Source organism: Vipera ursinii, assembly GCF_947247035.1.
Source record: "Vipera ursinii genome assembly, chromosome: 3".
Classification (NCBI taxonomy): domain Eukaryota; kingdom Metazoa; phylum Chordata; class Lepidosauria; order Squamata; family Viperidae; genus Vipera; species Vipera ursinii.
This window is the reverse complement of record NC_139516.1, coordinates 196,905,144-196,923,500: the sequence shown is the minus strand read 5'-3', so window position 1 is coordinate 196,923,500 and position 18,357 is coordinate 196,905,144. Positions and strand designations below refer to the sequence as shown.

Sequence of the window (18,357 nt, the reverse complement as noted above, 5' to 3'; positions counted from 1 at the left end):
CACTTCTTAGTAATGTTATTGTTGTGCCATATTTTTTCCACTTGTTGATGACTGTCTTCCCTGTATTCCATGGTATATTGAATGCCTTGGGATTTTTTTTTTGTACCCTTGTCCTGATATCTTCCAATGAGATCCCTTTGATGGTTTGTAAGCTCTTTGTTGACCAACTGCTTTTGCTACAAGAGGCAACTGCATGTCAGAAAAATCCTACTAGAACAGCTGAACGCATTTGATAGTCACTCATAAGAGGATGTGAACATTTATACAACCATATTTTTCCCCCAGTAAACATTTTCAGTTTTTCAATTGAGTTGTACAGCTGATATATTTTATTAAAAGTGGAAAAAATTCTGAAGTGATTTATCTTGGCTTGATTTTTTTTACATCTCAAAAATGTGGCATTTTAACAAAGGCATGTAAATTTTACATATATACTGTATAACCCAGAGCAGGAACCTGGCAGTTTCCAGATGTTTCAAATGTCAAGAATTGGTATTTGGTCAAATACATTAGACCAAACTTTCCATATTCCCTTGTCATTGGCCATGCTGGCTGGAACTAATGGAAGCTGAATTCCAAAACATCTGGAGAACAGTGGCCTATCATTACTGTAGCCTAATTTAATTAAAGCTGGATTGATTCTAAATTGTCAAGAATGAACTGTTTAGTTTTTTAATCTTTGTTTTTCTGCAGCTTTTCCAGCTCTTGTAACAGTATTCTGCATGGTATTCCTACTGTAGGAATGCTACATTTGTAGATAGGCATTATGGTTCTAGTTAGGATCTTTTTCAAATATACATTTGCTTAGGCTGACCTCATTAACGTTTATCACGGAAACATAGAAAATAGGATCAGTGAATGTTACATTATAATAAGTTCTGCACCATCTGTCGAAAAAACTGCCAGAACACAGAAGAGGTATTCTCCACATCAAAGGATCAGTAGAAGTTAAAACTATTCTATCAGACATATGAAAATCTCTAAATGAAGAAAGCACACTTACAGGCTATTTTAGTCCAGGAAAATTTGAAGGGAGAAATGTGAGTCAGAGCATAAAGGGGCAACTGTAGTACCTTGGATGCTTAAAACAAGCAAGCATTTCCTAGATCTTAAAAGTAACTGCATTTCACTGCATAAGAAGCACACACAAAAAATACGGGTGCATTTCCTGATTCTTGATTCACACAAAGTAAATCAAAGGTGGGTTAATGTAGTTTCCACTGCTCTCATTTGAAGTAAAAACCAATTCAAAGCAGCTGCTTCTCCTGAACTGGTGGGGGATAGAGCTGGCTAGAATGCTTTTTCTTATCCCTGAACTTTTTAAAACCTGTCTTATTTCCAGTCTTCGTAGCATGTTCCTATCCTGAATTTAACCTGGGTGACATCTTCGTATAATGATTATTTTGCCATCTTCCTCATATTGCCTTCTGTTTTGAAAAGTACCAAACTTCTTAGCCTCATAGCCTCTTTATTTATATAAAAGTTTGCTCTGAAGAGTTCTTTTCACCCATGGCACCAACATGACATACATGGCAAACTATTTTTTTAAACAAAGTATGATTTATTTTTTCAACCAGCATTAACTACATATCCAAAGTCCACAAAATAGAAATGCACATTGAATTTTCAGAATATTATGCTTTTGTATCTTGGACAGCTGCAGTCATAGTGTCTGATTTCCTTTTACTGCGCTTCCGGTTTCCCTTTTTCTTAGATGTGGAAGACTGTTGGGATTCTTCAGTTTTTCTCTTTTTCTTCAGACAGCTGAGAGGATTTGGTCCAGCAGCTCTTTTCCGCTTTCTTTTTTTGGGTTCTGAAGTTTTCACAAGACCTTTTTTCTCTTTCAGAAATGCAATGGTCTGTTTATGGTGCTCTGGAATAAGCTGGCTTGTATGCATTGCCTGTATTGAAGCCAAAGATTTGGCAGAAGGCTTGTCCAGAACCATTGTATTCTGAATTATAAATAGCAGAGGGATTCCAGGCCTTTTCTTTATTTTTGTGGCCAGGTGCTGGTCCTATTTTTAAAAAAAAGTAAAACAGAAAATAAAATGCAGGTGAGTACAGACTACACAATATGCTTCACAGAACAATAAGAAACTCCCTCAGCCCATGATTTTGCTAAAATGTAATTAAACTTTTTGAAATATATAACTGAGCTAACACTGTATGTGTTACAGCTGTAAAGTAGCTATCACTGTACGTAAATGTAACAAGTAGGACAGCAAATTATCTTAATTAAAAATAAGTAGTTGGGAAGTAATGAATTCATTGTAGCAAGAGTTTTTTTTTCCTTTAAATCTGAATAAAGTCTAATGACACAGTTATTGAAGGTTATGTAGAAGAACACAAATGAATATTTTTAGTTCAGGTCAGATAGGGCATTTTGTTCAAATATGTTCAAGTGAAATAAATTTACCTGTGTAGCTATGAAATAATGGTGTGGATTACCATCCTCAACCATGGACAAGAGACAGATTGAACCACTCACTGGATTTTTTAAATGAGAGCAGTTGCGAACTTGAAATCTCTGGGCAATTAGTTTTGCACCGTACAACTTTTTCCCCAAGCATTCCAATTCTTTTAGCACACATCTAAAAGGGAAATATGGTGAGAAAAAAAGCACAACACTTTATTTTGTATTTTTAACAAGAGGTCTACATCTCTAGAGAAATCTGCTCATAAATGGCAGGTGCCAATGTCTTTTTGGAATGAAGGTGGAAGCCAACTAACTCCAGATAAACATCCAAGTCATGATCACATGACTGCAGGGGATGCCGCAACAGCCACAACTGCAAGGTTTGGCCGTAAATTTTGTTCAGCATTGTTGTAATGTTGAATGGTTGCTGAACAAGTGATCGCTAGGCAATGATTGCCTATATTTCTTATAGTTTAAAATGAAATGAAATTTTGTAATATATAGAGGAAATTAAATATATTCCCAGGAAATTACATATGTACAGTTGCAAGAAAAAGTATGTGAACCCTTTGGGATTATGTGGTTTTTTGCATGAATTGGCCATAAAATGCGCTCTAAACGTCATGTAAGTCACAACAATAGAAAAACACAGTCTGCTTAAAATAATACTACACAAACATTAGCTGTTGTCATGTTTTAATTGAAGATAAGATGGAAACATTCACAGTGCAGGGTGGAAAAAGTATGTGAACCTTTGGACTTAATAACTGGTCGACCCTCCTTTGGCAGCAATCAGACCTGCACAAGGATCTGGAGTAATTTTGGACCACTCCTCTGCACAAAACTGTTTCAGTGTAGCAATATTCTTGGGATGTCTGGTGTGAATCGCTCTCTTAAGGTCATTGCCACAGCATTTCAATCGGGTTGAGGTCAGGACTCTGACTGGGCCACTGCAGAAGGCGTATTCTGTTCTGTTGAAGCCATTGTTTTGTTGAATTACTTGTATGCTTTGGGTCATTGTCCTGTTGCATCAGCCATCCTCTACGGAGCTTCAGTTGGCGGACAGATGGTCATACGTTTTCCTGCAAAATGTCCTGATAAACTCTGGAATTCATTTGCCCATCAATGACAACAATCCGTCCAGGCCCTGAGGCAGCAAAGCAGCCCCAAACCATGATGCTCCGTTCGCCATGTTTTACAGTGGGGATGAGGTTTTGATGTTGGTGTGCTGTGCCTTTTTTTCTCCACACATAGTGTTGTGTGTTTTTCCCAAACAACTCAATTTTGGTTTCATCTGTCCACAGTATATTTTGCCAGTAGTGCTGTGGAACATCCAGGTGCTCTTTTGCAAACTTCAAATGTGGACAGATGAAACCAAAATTGACTAGTTTCCATCCGTTGCTTCTTGTCCTGCTTTCAGGTGCTTTGGAGAATAGCTTGACTCCCTCTTCTTTGTGGTAGCCCCTGAGATATTGGAACACTGCTATCATGTCACCCTCACCCTTCTCTTCATTAAACTACACATACCCAATTCCAGCAACCGTTCCCTATATGTTTTAGCCTCCAGCCCCTTTGTTGCTCTTCTCTGTACCCTTTCTAGAGTCTAGACATCTTTTTTACATCGTGGTGACCAAAACTGGATGCAGTACTCCAGGTGTGGCCTTACCAAGGCATTGTAAAGTGGTATTAGTACTTCTCTTGATCTTGATTCTATCCCTCTGTTAATGCAGCCTAGCACTGTGTTGGCTTTTTTGGCAGCTGCAGCACACTGCTGGCTCATATTGAAGTGATTGTCTACTAAGACTCCGAGATCCCTCTCACAGTTACTACTATTGAGCAAGGTACCACCTATACTATACCTATGCATTTGATTTTTCCTGCCTAAATGTAGAACCTTACTTTTTTCACCATTGAATTTCATTTTGTTAGATAGTGCCCAGTGTTCGAGTCTGTCCAGATCCTTCTGTATCTTAAGCCTATCTTCTGGAGTATTGGCTATTCCTGCCAGCTTGGTATCGTCTGCAAATTTGATGAGTTCCCCATCTATCCCCTCATCCAAATCATTAATGAAGATATCTAGTAATTAATATGAAATCAATGTGTTACATAGTATGCAACATAGTAACATAGCATGATACTATCTACTAATCATTGGGTGACTTTGGGCCAGTCACCCTCTTTCAGCCCAAAGTATCTCACAGGATTGTTGTAAGAACAAAATGGGAGCACCACCTTGAGCCCCTAAATAAGGGGTGTCAAACTGCCGGCCACAGGCCGGTTTCATCATACCGAAGCTGTGGCCATCCCATTGCCGGCAATGCAAAAAGAGTCGCAATGCATCACGACACGTCACGTGGCGAGTTTGACACATGTGCCCTAAATAGTAACATATGCTATATATAAAGAAATTCAAAATTATCACCCACTCCCAGTATGCCTCACAAAGTAGGACGGGACAGTAAAAGATAATTGATCAGAAATGTCCATGTGATGGTGGGTAGATGTAAAAACAGACAAGAAGATAGGAGCATCAAGAGGCAAGTCCCATTGCTTTTGCACAACTTGCAGACTGATACTGCTTCCACATTCTTGCTTGTTTTGACACTTGTCCCCAACATAGGCACCTTTGTTATTAACAGCTATACTTTCTCTGCCCTTTAAAATAGCCAAGACTAGGGTGACCAAACATCTGGTAAAAGAAGAACACATCCTCCACCTGGCAGGCAGAGCCTTAAAATGAAATATTGTCTGATTTTTTGAGTGTCTTGAGAATATTTCAGGGCAGTTTTCACAATAGTCATTCAAACTTTCAATATTGTGACCTTGTACGTTGGCTGCTTCTTTCCCTCATCTACCAACAGATTTTTATTTCCCGATTCTAGCAACTGGCTCCAAAGCATTTGCTTCAAATCTATGATCACTGTAGCCAGTAGATGACCAGTCACCATACATTTCTATGAGAAATATGAAGCGCTAATTGTCATCCAGTATGTATGATTGCTAGCATAGGTTTTTGAAAATACTTATTGGGAAAATATTGCAATTGAAAATCAATTTTTTAGGTGCTGGAAAAAGTAATTTCTTGTACATGCAGGCCTAAGCACTTTTTTTTTGCTATAATTTCCAACATGGATGCCAAGAAAATTAATGACTTCCTTTTCCACCTGATTTCTCCTCCTCTCCAATTATTCTTCTCATTCTTTGCCTGGAAAACACTTTGGCAACTCTAACCAAGTCAGTTTACACTACCTTCAAGTATCATTAGATTTTTGAAAGCAATCTGGCAAAATAGGTTTGGCCGAAGGAGCAGAAGAGGTTACAAGTCTTCTCTAGACTTAAACCCTTGAGATCAGGTATGTCTCTTATTCTAGCAACTGCTTGCATATCTATTAATATAAAAAATAGTAGCTGGAATTGGGTATGTCTAATGAAGAGATGCGGTGGCTCAGTGGGTTAGGACGCTGAGCTTGTTGATCAGAAGGTTGGCAGTTTGGCGGGTCGAATCCCGAGTGCCGCATAACAGAGTGAGCGCCTGTTACTCGTCCCAGCTTCTACCAACCTAGCAGTTCAAAAGCACGTAAAAATGCAAGTAGAAAAATAGGGACCACTACGGTGGGAAGGTAACAGCCTTCCGTGCGCCTTTGGCGTCTAGTCATGCCGGCCACATGACCACGGAGACGTCCTCGGACAAGCGCTGGCTGTTCGGCTTTGAAACGGAGATGAGCACCGGCCCCTAGTGTCAGAAATGACTAGCACGCATGTGTGGGGGAACCTATACCTTAATGAAGAGAAGGACTAGGGGTGACATGATAGCAGTGTTCCAATATCTCAGGGGCTGCCACAAAGAAGAGGGAGTCAAGCTATTCTCCAAAGCACCTGAAAGCAGGACAAGAAGCAACGGATGGAAACGAGTCAGTCAAGGAGAGAAGCAACCTAGAACTAAGGAGGAACTTCCTGACAATTAGAACAATTAAGCAGTGGAACAACCTGCCTCCAGAAGCGGTGAATGCTCCAACACTGGAAGTTTTGAAAGAAGAGACTGGACAGCCATTTGTCTGAAATGGTATAGGGCAGGGGTAGGCAACCTCGGCTCTTTTATGACTCATGGACGTCAAGTCCCAGAATTCCTCAGCCAGCGCAGCTGGCTGAGGAATTCTGGGACTTGAAGTCCATGAGTCATAAAAGAGCCGAGGTTGCCTACCCCTGGTATAGAGTTTCCTGCCTCAGCAGGGGGTCGGACTAGATGACCTCCAAGGTCCCTTCCAACTCTGCTATTCTATTCTATGTCCCTCCCAAAAGTGACTGCTGCTGAATCAGCGCCTCATCCCCGTCTCCCCGCTGCCTCGCAGGGACTTCTGCCAGTTCGCCCCTACCGCGCGGAGCTCTTCCAGCAGCCAATCCCAGGCTGCTGGAAGAGCTCGCGCGGCCCCCGCCACCCACCCACCCACCCACCAACCCAAAGGAACAGAGCGCGCGTGCGCGTTTCCGCAGCACCGTCTCGCGCTGTCCCTTGTTCTTCGCAGCCAATGGAGGCGCGCTCTCCCCACCCCCCAACTCTTCCAATTCCCTTACCGCTGGGTTCTTCAAACTTGACCTTTTTGTGACTTGTGGACTTCAACTCCCAGAATTCCTCAGCCTGCGTGCCAGGCTTTGGAATTCTGGGGGTTGAAGTCCATGAGTCATAAAAGGGCCAAGTTTGAAGACCCCCTTGCCTTACCGCGTCGTGCAGAGTTGCGTGGCTCCGGCCAGGTAACCCGGCAGCTGCTCGCGTATCTGGATCTTGTTGCGCAGCGCAGCCTGGCAGAAGGTGCCGTCCAGCAGCACCTGGAAAGGCTCCCGGAAACCAAAATTGTACTTGTAGAACCCCATGTTTTTCTTGGCATGCTTCTGCCGGGTGATCTTCATAACGGAAGTCGAAGGAGAGCAAACGTACAAACACACCCTCACCCAAGCCGCCACCCGTCTCTTCCTTTAACCGGAAGTTGGGTCGGGTCGTTCAACGGAAGGCGAGGCCACGTCGACGCATGCGCGATGCTTTCTGCCTGAAACACGTGGGGAAATAGTTCTGACAACAACTTAAGAACCAGGCTGCAAAAATTCGAATAGCAACTGCTGGGGGCTGAAGGTTTTAGCGTGCTCATTAAAAAATAAATAAATCCACAATGCATTCTATATTTAATAAAATAAAGTTTAAAAAGTAACTTTCGGTTGGTAATAAAAGCAGAGTAATTATTATGTTTTTTTTTATTTTTAGTGGCTGGCTTTATTCGTTCTGTTGTACGTTATTATCCAGGCGATTGGGAGCAGATGCATTATCTAAAACTGGGCTCTTAATTTGGCTAACATTGCAAGGGTAACAGCGATATCCCTTAGATTCGTTTCTGAAGTGTAGCGGCCTCCCTCCCCTCTTGCAGCAAAAGCAAATCTTGTGCACTTCCAAAAGGAATAAAATAATTATAACCATGCTAGAACAGAATTCGGGGACTTGCAATCTCAATATACGGAGAAGGACCAAGTGGGGGGATTCAAAGGGCTGTCCCTTGAAGCTTTTTCTTAGTTCATAATCACTTTTAAAAGGCTGATGGGCCCAGAGGACTGCTGGTTAAGTGAACTAACAGAATCGTGTAAACGAAACGTTGTGCTCCAAATCGATTGATTTGAGTGCCATTAAGTGATTTTCCATTCTTAGCGAGATTTTCTCGCATCCCGTTTTAATAACATTACGCAGTTGTGAGCCGTTCCTATTGCATCTTTCCTGAGAAATCAGCCCCTTTCGGCTGGTACGATCCCTCCTATCCCAAAGATGCTTTTTCAAGAGGCAACTGGACTTTCTTGTTTTTCTTTAAAGACATTTCGCTCCTGAAAAAAAAAAAAGCACCATTGGGACAACCATGGCCTGCGTGACTGAGAATCTCCATTGATCCCTCCTATCCTCTAGTTTCGAGTGCCGGCTTACTGACGCTTGGGCTTCTTCTAGCGCAGGGGTAGGCAACCTTGGCTCTTTTATGACTCGTGGACTTCAACTCCCAGAATTCCTGAGCCAGCTGTGCTGGCTCAGGAATTCTGGGAGTTGAAGTCCACGAGTCATAAAAGAGCCAAGGTTGCCTACCCTTCTTCTTAGCGGAACCTAGTTTTCCGGGATAGTGTTTCCAGTCCGTTACCCGGAAGATCTTGTCCGGCGCACGCTCCCCCCCCCCTTTTTCCTTCCCGGACAGTGTGCTCGCTGCCTCTTTTTCGCCATGGCGTCTCGTAAGGAAGGAAGCGGAGCCGGAGGTTCCGCAGTCGGTAGCGGGAAAGCCAAAAGCAAATCGGGCCCTGGGGACTCAGCAGTGAAGCAAGTGCAGATCGACGGGCTGGTAAGCGAAATGGGAAACCTGGCAGGGATGGGCTGGGCTGGGATGGGCATCCTGCTTTGAAAGCCCCAATATCTCGGGTGAAAAGGCAGCAGCCCTTCTTGACACGAGGTGCCTTGAGAAAGATGATGTTACAGTCGGGCCCTTGGCTAAACTGCAGGATTCACTCGCCCCACCAAGCCTAAATGCGGTGGGCTTGTTTTACGTTGTAGCGTGCTGTGTGAAGATCTGCAGGTTATGGAATGAATGAATGAAAGAACCTTTATTGTCAAAGTACAACCATGTATACCTTGAGAAGGGGCCTCCCTTCGTGCCCCCCACCATCACCACAACTCACAGTGACAACAAACCCACCATCTTGTTACACCATGTGAGCTAATGGCCCAACACACCGGCCTCACAAGTCAGTCACACATAAAATTATAAAATTATTTCCCGTTCAAGAGCCTAACAGCCCATGGATAAAAGCTGTTCTTCAGCCTGTTGGTACGGCTGGCTATACTCCTGTATCTCCTACCCGATGGTAGGAGAGTAAAGAGGTACCTCACTCTTCCAAGGCAGAGAGCCCTGGCAATGTCATCCAGTGGTGTCAGGGGACAGCCCACAATGTTTTGTGCTGTGCTCACCACCCTTTGTAATATTTCCCTATCTGCGGCTGTCAGGCCAGCATACCAAACCATAAAATAGTGTGAGACGACGCTCTCTATAGTAGACCGGTAAAAGTATTAAACTTGGTCAACAACATAAAGCAGTGTTTCTCAGCCCTTGGCGACTTTAAAGTGGGTGGACTTCCAGTTCCCAGAATTTCCCAGCCAGTGGCAAGTGTTGAGAAACACTGGCTTAGAGTGTTGTGTGAACTCAGTTACAGTTTACTTAGCAAACTGATAAAACATATCTTCTCAGGTTTATAGAATTATAGACTCATAAGGTTGGAAGAGGGGACGCGGTGGCTCAGTGGGTTAGGACGCTGAGCTTGTCAATCAAGGTCGGCAGTTTGGCGGGTCAAATCCCGAGTACTGCGTAGCAGAGTGAGCGCCTGTTACTCGTCCCAGCTTTTGCCCACCTAGCAGTTCGAAAGCACGTAAAAATGCAAGTAGAAAAATAGGGACCACTACGGTGGGAAGGTAACAGCGTTCCATGTGCCTTTGGCGTCTAGTCATGCCGGCCACATGACCATGGAGGCGTCCTCGGACAAGCACTGGCTCTTCGGCTTTGAAACAGAGATGAGCACCGGCCCCTAGAGTTGGAAACGACTAGCACGCATGTGCGGGGGAACCTTTACCTTTACCTTTTTAAGGTTGGAAGAGGCTTTGGAAGTCTTCTAGTCTAACCCCATGTCCAAGACAGGAGGCCTCATACATCTTTACAAATAGCAATAGCACTTAGATTTCATAGTCTAGCTCTCTAAGTGGTTTACAGAGTCAGCATATGGTGCCCAACAATCTGGATCCTCATTTTACTGATCTTGAGCTGGTGAAACTCGAACTGGCAGTCACAGTCAGCAGAATTAGCCTGCAATATTGCATTCTAACCATTGTGCCACTATGGTTCAAATGGTTATCCAATATTTTCTTGAAAACTCCAGTGATGGTGCATCCATTAACACCTGGAGGCAAACTTAAAAAGCTGTTCCATTGCTTAATGGTTTTCACTGTCAGGAAGTTCCTCCTCATTTCGAGTTTGTATCTCCCTGACAAGTTTTCACTCTTTTCTTCTTGTTCTAACCTCAGGTGCTGTGGGGAATAAATGGTTGCCCTTTTCCCTGTGGCAGTCCTTGGAAAGTCTTCTCCTCATTAAGCTAAACATACCCAATACTTGACTGTTCTTCATATAATTTAGCTTCCAGGCCCTTTATTACCTTTGTAGGTCTTCTGTACGCTCGTTTTAGGACCTCAGCAACCTTTTTGTATTGTGGTGACCAAAACCCATCAGTGTAGCTCATTAATGTGAAACTTGGTTCTATAAAATAAAGAAGTATTAACCAACATGTCTTTATCAGGGCTTGCCTGTTGGTTGGAAAAGACACCTGGGAAAAAAGATACAGCAAGTTTTAAGGAGTTGCGAAAGACACTCCAAAGCATCTTTTTGCTTTTGAATCTGAAAAACTGCACTATCTGACAAGCATTGGAACTCTGTTGAACTAAAAAAAATTATATTTAGCATTTTGCTTTAATACATATCTCAGGATTTTGTACATAACTTGGTATCTTTAAAATGTTTAGTTTTCTTTCTTAAAAACAGAGCTGTAATTCTGTTGAATTTCCAGACATCCTCAAGGCAGAGCATTTATTTTTCCCCTAAGTAGTTGCTCTTAGCTCTCTTACCTGTAACTAAGAATTAATTGTGGGGAAAATACATCTTTTAGACCGATTGTAACAATTAATTTTGATTTATATCCTGCACTTCCACTAGGAAATAGTGTATGCACTATGCAATAGCACTTAAGTATTATTGTCAAAGTAACAATCCTATGTGGTAGGTTGAGTTATTTGCTTGTTCAATTAATTGAGTCATATACACACTAGATCACAATTGTGGTTGGCCAAATATAACCCAGTGAGTTTCCATGGCTGATATTGGATTTGTACCTAGGCCTTTCCATCTGCAGTCTAACTAGACTTTAAACACAGTTCTGCATATAGGATTATGCAGTTAAATATATTAATTGGTGTCAAATATTTCTGAGAGCCACTTGGAGATTCTATAGGTGAAAGATGGTATGAATAATAATGTTTTAAATACATTATACAACAAAGGTAGACCATTCTGCTAGGATGATACAAGTTCTGGGTAACTATGGTAGGAGACTTTAGTTAAACCATAGGTTTTATAAGATTGTATGCTTCTGTCAGGTTGCTGTTTTCACTAAGCTGTTCATTTGTGTACTATTGTTAATAAGACAATTGTTATGGTGGTAAGAGGGATTTTAAGATTGGAGTAGACTAAAGTAAACATTTGAAAGGAAGCAAAGGCTTCTGTTGGTGAAATGATAATGATGCAAAATAAGTGAGGTCATGGATGGCCAGAATTTTCCATTGTTTCTGTGTTGAGGAGATGGGTTTTCCTACATTAAACTTTTTCCAAGACTTACACTGCACTTTCATGTTTGCCTTTCTTAAAATGGCAGGAAACCATTGCATTGATTTTCAGTAGTGGTGCTCCTGCAATTTAGCAGCATCATACAAATGGATAAGAAAGAAGAGATTCGGGAACCATGTCTATCTGCAGAGTTGCCCACCATTTTGTATGTAAACATGGAAGAAGAATCTAAACCATACAGGTAGTCCTTGACTTCCAACTATAATTTAGCCTGCAATTTTGATCGTTAAATTGTGATAGTCATTAAATAGGTCATCACATGACCATGTCCAATTTTATGGGCTTTTTTCTGGTGGTCCTTAAGCAAACTCAACAATTGTTGAACCAACCCATTGTTTGCTGTGGGGTATTTTTTTCTGGAAACTGGAAATAAATGCCTGCTTCCAGCAACAATGTTGTGAATTGCACTCACATGACTGCAGGATACTGCAAATAGTTGTAAACGTGTGAGGGTGCCCAAAATGCGGTCATGTGACTACAGAATGGGGCTCAGTTATCAGAATGTTGAATATGTGTCATAAGTTACTTTTTCAGGGCCCATCATAACTTTGAATGGTTGCTAAACAACAAGTCATGAGTCAAGGACTTCCTGTACTGATTAGATTGATGAAGTAATGCTCCCTTGTCAATGAACAATTTTTAGTGGCCAGGGCATGACAGAATCTTTCAGGGTAAGATCTCTGGATGTTTTCTACATTGCTTCTTCCCTAGTGACTCCAACACTTTCTAGAGTCATCAAGCTATCATTGTGCTAAAAAAAACAAAACAGAAATATTGAGAACAGATTTTAAATCACACCAGGGATGGTTGGATTGTGCTATGGAGATCCTGTGGTCATTAGTGTTCAAACAGCCATAGTTGGCATGTGCATTACTGTAATATTGAAGTCAGTTAAGCAGTCTATAAAGACCCATTTGTCTACATTTGCCTTATATTGGATGAGAATCTTCTTGGATTATTGTATGAGGTATGGTTATAGATTATGATGATTGATTTTCTTTGGTTGTATTCTCATCATACTTGGTTATTTAACTGTACTTTTGTGATGCATAACTTTAAAACATTGCATTGCATATATTAGAAGCTGCCAATAGTTTGACTCTAAAAAGCCAGCCTATAAATATTTTTGATAAATTACTGCAGCATATTCATGTATCACTGGAACACTGCTTTTGTGTTGCACGTGAACTAAATCTTTAAGATGTGTATTCTTTCTGCTTTTATGTTGATATTTATTTGTTTGAGTTAATAAAAGAAAAATTCTTTCGTCGTGCGGAATTTACAGATTTAGAGCCAGTACCAGTACCAAGTCTTAGCCCAGACATGTCAAACACAAGGGCCGGGGGCCAGATCCGGCTCGCGAAGTGGTTTCATGTGGCCCGCGAAGCCATCCTGGAAACAGTGAGGGAATGGCCCCCACTGCCTTGGCCCTGGCCCAGAGACCCTCCTTCTGCCAGAAACCCTCAGATCTGTCCCACTCCTGCCCAGGCTCCCATAGGCACCCTTGATGCGAACGATGTAGAGCTGGCCACGCCCACCCAGTAGGCCATACGCACTCTAGCCACGCCCACCCTGGCCATACCCACCTGGGTCCCTGAGGGCAACCACAATGCTGATGCGGCCCTCAATGAAATTGAGTTTGACACCCCTGCCTTAGCCAATTGGGAACAGCGGGCGAGCCTTTCATTTAACATGTTGCTGGGAATGATTGAGACTGCAAATGAGCATTATAAGTGGTGGAACCAGTTACGTAGAAAGGTACTAGAGTCTATATCACTGGGTGCATTCAGACAGAGCCTGAAGCTCATCTTTGATGTGTGTTGTTGATCTGAATAGCTTGCTTTGGGTGGGGTGGGGGTAGAGAGCACTGGGCTTGAAGACCTGATAGCTCTTTCCAGTTCAGTGATTCTTTGATTGCAGAAATCTCTGGTGGCTACTAGCTTGTTCATTTTCATGACTGTGTGATAATGATAGTGATACTCATTTTCTTAGCAGCTCAAAGAACTAATTTCCCAGGGCACAAGTTCCAGAGACATTTCTGTAGGGGGTCTTCACAGTTTCTGTGAGAATTACTCTTGCAGCATATGACATTTCTCATTTTCTTATCTTAAAGTTAGAAAATGTCAATGTTGCCTATTAAAATCGAGGAGAAATTGCTTAATGAAGCAACTTCTACTTTATGAATAGTCAAGCGGAAACTTTGTCTCTGAAATGCTGGAGCAAAAACTTTGTGATTGGATTATTTTGGAATGCTTTTCCCACCCTTATTGATTTGGGGTCTTTCTGGGCCTAAATTCCATTTAGATAATATGCTTGGTTTTTTTTAACCTATATAGATCACACTCCCAAATAACGTTGAGTGTGTATAAAAAGAAATACCGGTATCTCCCCATAGATGCTTGTAGGTGAACTGGTCCTAGAGTTGCTCTTAATATCAATTTTGGAAGTGTTCATCCGCTATCTATCTGCTAGCCATACTGGACTGTGTTGATTGGACTGTACCAGGTTGACTCCTCTAAATGTACAAAGTGACACATTCAAAGTGTTGCTTCTCACATCTCATGTAGCCAAATACCCACTTCAGCAGACGAAGGGGAGGGATGTGGCAAGATTTGCAGAAATGGAAATCAATACTTAAAAAGAACTGCAGAAAGAAAAATCGGGGAAATCTGTTAAAAGTTATCAGGTGAGAATGGATGCTCTTTGAATACAGAATGGTTTTTGATTGTTTTGAATGGATGAAAAATGGAAAACCAGAATGCCCTGGGCATTACCTAGACCTGGAGTATGAATATTTAGCAACAGAAGATTTATTTTCAGTTCCCACATTTTTAGATGTGTTTGTTTTGATCTTGAGCCTGGTGACTACAGAATTCCTCTCTTGCATATGGCATACCATGAATGCACAAAAACAATGTCTCCTAACAATGGAGAGATGTTTTTTTTGCAGCACATAAAGACTTGTGTTACTTGGCTGGGATTTAGCAAAGTGGAATAAACCAAGGTGAAATCATTTAAAACAGTTGAGGAAATTGGCAATAAACTCTTTATTTACAGTTCACAAGTACAGAAGCAGACATTGGATTTCAAATACTTTTGTGGAGAATTGTTGCTAGAGAAAAACCCTATCAGTTACAATGCTTCTGAAATATGATGCTATAGGTATTATATTGCTTTTTTATTGGATTTTTATCTTTGTAAGCCTCCCGGAGTCACTGAGAATGGGGTGGCTATATACATTTTCTTAATAATAAATAAATATTATATTTTTCTGGTACTTTGTCCTACTTCCTGAGAAACCTGAACTGAATAATATTTATATTCAAATATTTTAGTCCTCCTTAAATTTCTGGAATTACCCTGCAAATGTTTTTAATAACAGTGTCATTAAATATTATAATTACAAGGGTAAAAACTTATTTTTATTCTAAAAAAAGAAAAAGAGAAGATGCACTAAAGAAATAGAAAAGGCAACGGAAAAGAAAGAAAAAATAAGATTGTAAAGAAAAAGAAAAGAAATATATGAATAAATTACTTCCCTTCATCACAAATATAAACAATTTTAATACCTTATCATCTTCTCTGAAAATATAGCAAATGTCTTCTTCCCATATCCCATCTCTTATTTACAAACAAAGCACTGAAATTTTGAAAGTTATCAAAAATATATTTATTTTGACCTTGATCAAGTAAGCTAATTTTATATTCTTTCCTTTTACTTCTAACAATCATAATCTCTAGTCCCTTCAAATATTATTGTAAAACTTGTTTTTATTTTTTTAATCCCTTCTCATGACATTTTTTCAAACAAGCATCTTTGGTAAATCCAATATAGGAAATTATCCAGCTCTTTTGGCTTGCTGTCTGTATATCTGTTTTAGTTATTAAGATAACCAGTTTCATTTGTTTGTCCAGTGTAATATATTTTTCCATGCTAATTTTGAACTTGTCAGTGAAACAAGTTCTTCTTCTATTACATCTTTTAAATACAATCCATCTATACAGGCAAACACTATTAAAATTAACTTCAGGGTTCATTATTGAAAAATATCCTTTAATGTCCCCAGTGTTAAAATATTTTGCTTTGTACTGTAATTCTAAGTCAAGTTTAAGGGTTCTTTTTTAATTGTAAGCTTTAGTTCCCTCTAGTGTCCAATTTTTAAAATCTTGTTTTTTAAAAAAATAATTCAAAACAAAAACATTTTCCCATGAGAAAGATTATAATTAATTCCAAAATCATATTTCAAAGTTATCTGTACCCTTAGTTCATTTGTAGCTTTCTAAAATCAGAGTTTTAATGACCCTTCTATTAATCATCGATGGATGGATGGATGGATCTATCTGTCTGTCTATCTATTTATCTATCTATCTATCTATCTATCTATCTATCTATCTATCTATCTATCTATATCTCTCCACATGTCTATACACACACACACACACATACATACATACAAACATATTTGTAGTTAAAACTTCAGTAAGGATTGAAACAAACCTGATGCTGTAAACCTGTTTAGCCAAAGGTGCAGATAACAAGCAATTATCAAAAATGTTTAGAAAATAATATAGGCAAAGTTAATGTCCTTTCAATGGTGCCATCAATGATTTGAGCAAAGTAGTTATTCTCTTTTTCTTCTGGAGCTCTAAATCAACCAGAGACCACTATCTTGTGATGTCTTCATGAGAAGCAGTTGCGTAGAATAGTTATGGGTGATCTCAAGTTCTCTCTTTGTCCAGAGAGGAATTATTGAAGAACTGATCTACTTGCTGGCTCTTCATTCTGCCATTGTTGTCATTTCTGGTTTTTTTTTATTGAGCTGTCCTCAGTTCCAGAAATTCCCTACCATTTTTTTTACAATACATATATGCAGAGATAAATTCATCTGATGCCATAGCAATGTTTCTATGCTCCTTAAGCACTACCTTGTTTTATTAGTTATCTAAGTATGTTATGATACATAACCAGTCTTGGAAGAATATAACATTCAATTCATACCTAAGCAAGGGTTTTTTAAAATAGTTGTTGTAAAATAGATTGTTAGATGAACAAAGTTTCCCTTCTTAAATGAAATTGTCCTAATTTAACGTTTCTATTTCAGGTGGTACTGAAGATCATCAAGCATTATCACGAAGAAGGCCAAGGCAATGAAGTAGTTCAGGGTGTGCTGCTAGGCTTGGTGGTGGATGACAGACTTGAAATCACCAACTGCTTCCCATTCCCTCAGCATACAGAAGACGATGCTGACTTTGATGAAGGTAATCATTTAAGATAACCTATGTACAAAAATAGGGACGCGGTGGCTCAGTGGGTTAGGACGCTGAGCTTGTCAATCAGAAGGTCGGCAGTTTGGCGGGTCGAATCCCGAGTGCCGCGTAGCAGAGTGAGCGCCTGTTACTCGTCCCAGCTTCTGCCAACCTAGCAGTTCGAAAGCACATAAAAACGCAAGTAGAAAAATAGTGACCACTACGGTGGGAAGGTATAGCGTTCCGTGCGCCTTTGGCGTCTAGTCATGCCGGCCACATGACCACGGAGACGTCCTCGGACAAGCGCTGGCTCTTCGGCTTTGAAACGGAGATGAGCACCGGCCCCTAGAGTTGGAAACGACTAGCATGCATGTGCGGGGGAACCTTTACCTTTACCTTTTTTATGTACAAAAATAGTAAAAAACTTCTTACCTTGTCAGTCCCAGGTCTCGTGGCCAATGGCACATTTACCTATATCTCTTTCTCCCTGTAATATTGTTGCTGAATTGTACCTATATCTGGTCATCGATTGTAATAAAGAATTTTGATCTGATAATTCCGGTTATATACAGATAATTATTGTGATTCCATATTCCAGGAATGTAGTGTTCAGACTGAATTCTTGCAGTCAATTTTTACCTAATTCATTCTCTACTGAGACTGACTTTCTTGTTAGCTCAGTCCAGGTCTGAGAATAAAACACACAGAAGAGTCTGGTAATTTGCTTGGGTCATAGTGCTGTTGTTTTGGTTCTTTCTAAACAGTTCCCCCCCCCTTTGAGATCTCCCCTTTCAGCTTCTCTCAGCAGTGATCTTACTACATTGCTTTTGGTGAGAAACCCAACTGTTTGCTTAGCACCTATTTTCCTTTAGGATATTACAGAAAACGAGTAAAGGTCTTAGTTGCAAATATCACATTGCATTACTTAGTTACATCAAAGTTACAAATATCACATATAGAAGGTGAGTCATGACACTGGCATATTTGCTGCTGGCGTTATTAACCCTTAGGGTTGCTAGCAGTTTTCAATTTAATTTCACCAGCTTTCTGGAAGTGATCCACTCGGATCTCTGGCAGGAACATTTTTTCCCCCCATCTCTTAAAAACCTGGCTGAGTGGAGGACAAAGAAAAGGGGATAAAGACCAAGCGAGGGATTTGAGGTTATGTTAACTCTGCTTTGGCAATATAAAGAAGGAAGATGCTAGGATTCAGCCTAAGGTGAGCTCTACTGAAGAAGATTG

The 18,357-nt window shown here is 40.6% G+C and overlaps 2 protein-coding genes across 2 annotated transcripts in view; one reads left to right on the top strand and one right to left on the bottom strand.

Moving 5' to 3' along the window:
- Window positions 1–1,540: 1,540 nt before the first annotated feature.
- Window positions 1,541–7,387, bottom strand: UTP23 (UTP23 small subunit processome component). Its single transcript, XM_083359830.1, has 3 exons — window positions 7,134–7,387; window positions 2,417–2,591; window positions 1,541–2,015 (listed from the first exon to the last, which is right to left on the bottom strand). The coding sequence occupies exons 1-3, from the start codon at window positions 7,319–7,321 to the stop codon at window positions 1,635–1,637; spliced, it is 744 nt and encodes a 247-aa protein (XP_083215956.1). The 5' UTR covers window positions 7,322–7,387; the 3' UTR covers window positions 1,541–1,634.
- Window positions 7,388–8,612: 1,225 nt separating this feature from the next.
- The window catches only part of EIF3H (eukaryotic translation initiation factor 3 subunit H), an 80,757-nt gene continuing 71,012 nt past the window's right edge, over window positions 8,613–18,357 (top strand). Inside the window, exons 1-2 of the mRNA XM_083359829.1 lie at window positions 8,613–8,772; window positions 16,971–17,127. Of these exons, the coding sequence (XP_083215955.1) occupies window positions 8,656–8,772; window positions 16,971–17,127 (274 nt within the window). The 5' untranslated portion in view covers window positions 8,613–8,655. The remainder of the gene's footprint in view (window positions 8,773–16,970; window positions 17,128–18,357) is intronic.